At 40.3% G+C, this 4,392-nt stretch overlaps 1 protein-coding gene across 1 annotated transcript in view; it reads left to right on the top strand.

The window, feature by feature from the left end:
- Nucleotides 1–4,392, top strand: part of LOC128247007 (arginine-glutamic acid dipeptide repeats protein-like) — a gene marked incomplete at its 3' end in the record, with an annotated part of 231,787 nt that overhangs the window by 65,764 nt on the left and 161,631 nt on the right. Inside the window, exon 3 of the mRNA XM_052976940.1 lies at nt 4,262–4,332. Within this exon, the coding sequence (XP_052832900.1) occupies nt 4,262–4,332 (71 nt within the window). The remainder of the gene's footprint in view (nt 1–4,261; nt 4,333–4,392) is intronic.

Genomic DNA, 4,392 nt, shown 5'->3' with positions numbered 1-4,392 from the left:
TCCTCTCTCCCCCTCTCCCCTCCGTATGTGTATGTGTATATGTGTGTGTGTGTGTAACATCCATGGTTTACACTATGGTGCAACATTAGCTTTGTCTCCCACACACATCCTGTAGCGTCCATTGATGGATCATTCCATATCATCTCCATCACCATCATCATCACCATTGTATATTATTCAATTAAGTCTCATTGATTAAACTTCCTTAATGACTACAAATAGTTTTAAAAATCAGAATAGTTCTCATTTAATTTCATAATTATCTTTTGACTTTTGTTGCACTTAATTACTATTTCCGTCTAGTTTTGTTTTTTCTTTTCTTTATTTCGTTCTTTCCTCCCCATTTTCGATGTAATAACTGAATTATTGTCTCATAATTTACGTATTTAAGAAAAATGTACAGAACCATGCACGCCGTTACATGTATAATTACCCCCTCCCCCCTCTTTTGTTTATTTTATGTTTTAGATTCTTTTTGAATGTACTGAAGGGGAGCAGCCAAAGGTTACAGGCGTGGCTGTGTGGTAAGAAGCTTGCTTCCCACCGGCATGGTTCCGGTGGTACCTTGGGCAAGTGTCGTCTGCTATAACCTAAACTTACAACCTCAATCACGTCAATGAACCACCACTTCGTCTCATTCATTTAAACGAATTAACATTAACGACATGTTGATAAGACCACCACCACCATCATTATCTCTTGTAATACATCGTCATCATCATTATCTGTGTAAATAGATCACCCCTCCCCCCACATCGTCATCATTATTATCTCTACAATTCATCATTATCTTTCGACACTTACAGACAGTCACAGATCTCCGAATTCATCATGTCCATTTTGGTGTTGGCACACACCTCACACCCACCCCATCATATTACCCCACCCCACACACATGTCCACCTTGGACATATATCTCGTCCTGTTAGCGTTTCTCGAATTATCGCCCCGTGCTGTTGTTGCTTCTACATTTGAGCGGATTTTTATTAAAAGATGTCTGTTAAAATTACCATATTTCTTCTGTTCAGCTGCATGGAACTCCGGCCACGTCTGCTGGCCATCGACATTGGGTCGGCGGCATCAGTTACTCTGTATGTATATGTGTGTGTTGTGTGTGTGTGTATAGATGTGTATATGTATTATGCATATATGTGTGTTATATATGTATATTATGTGTATGTGTGTCCTGTAACAATCGTTGCCGACACAATTCTGACCCTATCCAGTAACTCTACAAGAAAAGCTCTGTTTATTTTATCCATTTCAAATCTGATAGCAAGAGAGAGAGAGAAAGAGAGAGAGAGAGAGCTGATGGTGGTGGTGGTGGTGGTGGTGGTGTGAAATGTCTGGGCGTCCTTCTCTCCACCGCCACCACCACACCGGCTATCATTACTAATAGTTTTATTTTCCCTTCCAATAATGTTTGACTTCATGTATTCCATCCAACCTGTAGAGGGTGGGTCAGGTCCGGTCAACTGAAGTAGGATGTCGATGGAGAAAGGAAAGAAATGGTGGTGGTGGTGGTGGTGGGGTGCTGGTAGTGATGGTGTTGGGTGGGGGTAGTGATGATGGTCCGTGATGGTGTCGGGGTGGGGGGGTTTAGTAATGATGGTTTGTGGTAGTGATGGTAGATCGTGGTGGTAGTGGTGATGATGATGGTAATTCCTGGTTGTTTGTGATGCCGGCAACAATAGTGGCTTGTGTTGGCGGCGACAGAAATGGTAGTGAGATTTGTGTCCAGCAGACAAATGTCACCTAGACAATTTTCATATCCCATTATACAATATAGCGCCAGATTTATTTATAAAAAAAAAAACATCTGTAGAACCACACACACACACACACATACATCACTAATGCATAGACTCCCACACACACATACAGTTTTAAAGTTTTACTGTAATTTATTGTCAATTAATTAATCTGCCTGAGATTATCTGCTTATCTGAGATTATCTGCTTATCTGAGATTATCTGCTTATCTGAGATTATCTGCTTTATTCCATTGTTTGATTATAAGTTTAGATACTTGTGTATGTGGTTGATTATATATAGTGGTAGGGGACAGATAATGGAGAGGGAAGGGCCTGCAGTAAACTGGATTAAACCAGACCCGCCCCCTCCTAATGGAGATTTAGTTTGTTTATATATGTATATATATATAATTATAAAGTTATGTAAATGACAAAGGAATAGGAATTATCTAATCAACTTCATTAGCTTACAGCTGTTTCCACTATAAGAAGTAATGTGCTAAGAGCTGAGTGCTTGTTTGTTGTATTATTGTGTCCTTGGCTCTAAGTGCATTGTGTCCTATAGCAAAAACAACAATAAGCTAATGAAGTTCCTTGCATAGTTTATTATTCCCTTGTCATTTAACATGTTAACTGTTATGGCCTGTTACCAGAACTTACCGGTGACACCATGTATTTCATGGGGTCGCACTGCATACTGTTAAAACCCTTTCTGATACTAACCCAGCTGAAACCGGCTCTGGCTCTGTAGTACAAATGTCTTGTTTTCAAAAGTTCTGAATTAAATTCTTCCACCAAACCTTAGTCACAGTTTATGTTCCTAACACTAGCTTAATGATAATAATGAAGTTATTTTACTAAATTCTTTGTTATATTTAAAATTAACTGAAAGAAACACAGAGAATCTCAAACACTCAGACACACACACCATTGTCAGTCCATTTTCTATGCTGGCATGGATGGATTGGCTGGTTCGAGAGGATTTGGCAAGCTTGAGAGTTGTACCAGTTCCCATTCTTTGTTTTTACATGGTTTCTATGGCTCAATACCCTTCTTAGTGCCAACCACTTTACAACAGAGTGTACAGGATGCTTTTTACATGGCACCAGTACCAGTGCTTTCAGTTTCTGTCTACTAAATCGGCTGACAAAGCTTCGGTTGACTCGAGGCCATAGTAGAAGATAGTTACCTGCCCAAGGTATGCTGTGCATTGAGACTAAACCTAAGATCAGATGACTGGAAAGCAAGCTTCTCAATATGTCTGCGCCAAAGCATATATGTGTATGCGCCTGTGCATGGATGCATGCATATATGCACATGCATACGCACCTGTCTAGTTAAGATAGGTACTGGTCATTGATTGTGCACAATTGTAAGAAGCTATTAACTAACAGACATGGTGGTGCTATCAGCTGGACTTGTACAAAATATGTGCAGATAAGAGAGAGAAAAACCTGTCCCGTCTTACTCTGTTCAGTGTTTGTTCATTGTTGACTGACAGACTTAATGTCATCCAGCTATTGCCAGGCGCAGAGCAGACCCAGCTGTCGCTTGAATTGATTGGGAGGACCCCCCCCCCCCCGCTCTAATCTTCCTATGGTCAGAAGGGCTGGCATTTTTCATCTGTCTGGTGGCCATGGATGTTAGATAATGCATGGGAGAGTACAGTTGCAGGCAGGGCTGTGGAGTTGGAGTCGGAAACAATTAAGGGGTAGCTGGAGTTGGAATCAGTAAAACTATACCGACTCTGACTCACAATGTCTTTATTCTCTAATGTAAACCACTTATAACATAGAGGCCTACTCAAAGAACAAGTGTATGCATATGCTTTATGAGATATGTAGACCACAATCACTTAATTACATAAAGAGGAGTCGGAGCCGGAGGTGCCAATAGTAGAGGAGTCGGAGTCGAAGTTTTTTGTTTTGACTCCACAGCCCTGGTTGCAAGTACAAGGGACAACTTCCTTCCAAACTCATCATCATCACCCTCAGTGTTCTTTCTATCCTGTGGTGAATTGGCAGAACCCTTGGCCTGCCAGACGAAAGGTTTAGTGGTATTCCGTTGGCCTTTACATTCTGAGTTCAATTTCTGCTGGGGTCGACTTTGCCTTTTTATCCTTTCAGGGGTCTATAAAGTAATTACCAGTCAAGTAGTCAACTCTTCTCCCCTCTTCCAAAGTTGCCAGCCTTGTGCCGAAATCAGAAAGAATTATGATTCTTTTTAAGGTAAACTGGCAGAATCATTAATGTGTTGGACGAAAATGCTTAACAGCATTTCTTCTGGCACTTCACGTTCTGAGTTCGAATCCCACCAAAGTCAACTTACCCTTTTGTCCTTTTGAGGTCAATAAAGTCAAGTACCAATCAAGTACTTACCCCCCCAACTCCACCTGAAAAATTGCCGACTTTGTGCCAAAATTTGAAACCATTATTTTTTTTTTCTTCTTTCTTTCTGTTATTTCTTTCCCTTTTAATTTCACTTAATCCTTTTTGTTTGTTTTTCCAGATTGTGTCTACGTGGACAGTTGCCGTGCTGACCAGCCACATTATATATGTACCATTCAGAATTTTAGGATTGTAAGTACACTCTTCACACCTTTTCATTTAAACCCTTTTTGTTTTTCTTTATATTATTAT

This window comes from Octopus bimaculoides, chromosome 26, assembly GCF_001194135.2.
Source record: "Octopus bimaculoides isolate UCB-OBI-ISO-001 chromosome 26, ASM119413v2, whole genome shotgun sequence".
Taxonomy (NCBI): domain Eukaryota; kingdom Metazoa; phylum Mollusca; class Cephalopoda; order Octopoda; family Octopodidae; genus Octopus; species Octopus bimaculoides.
The sequence above is the reverse complement of the archived record's forward strand: the minus strand, read 5'-3'. Positions and strand labels throughout refer to the sequence as shown.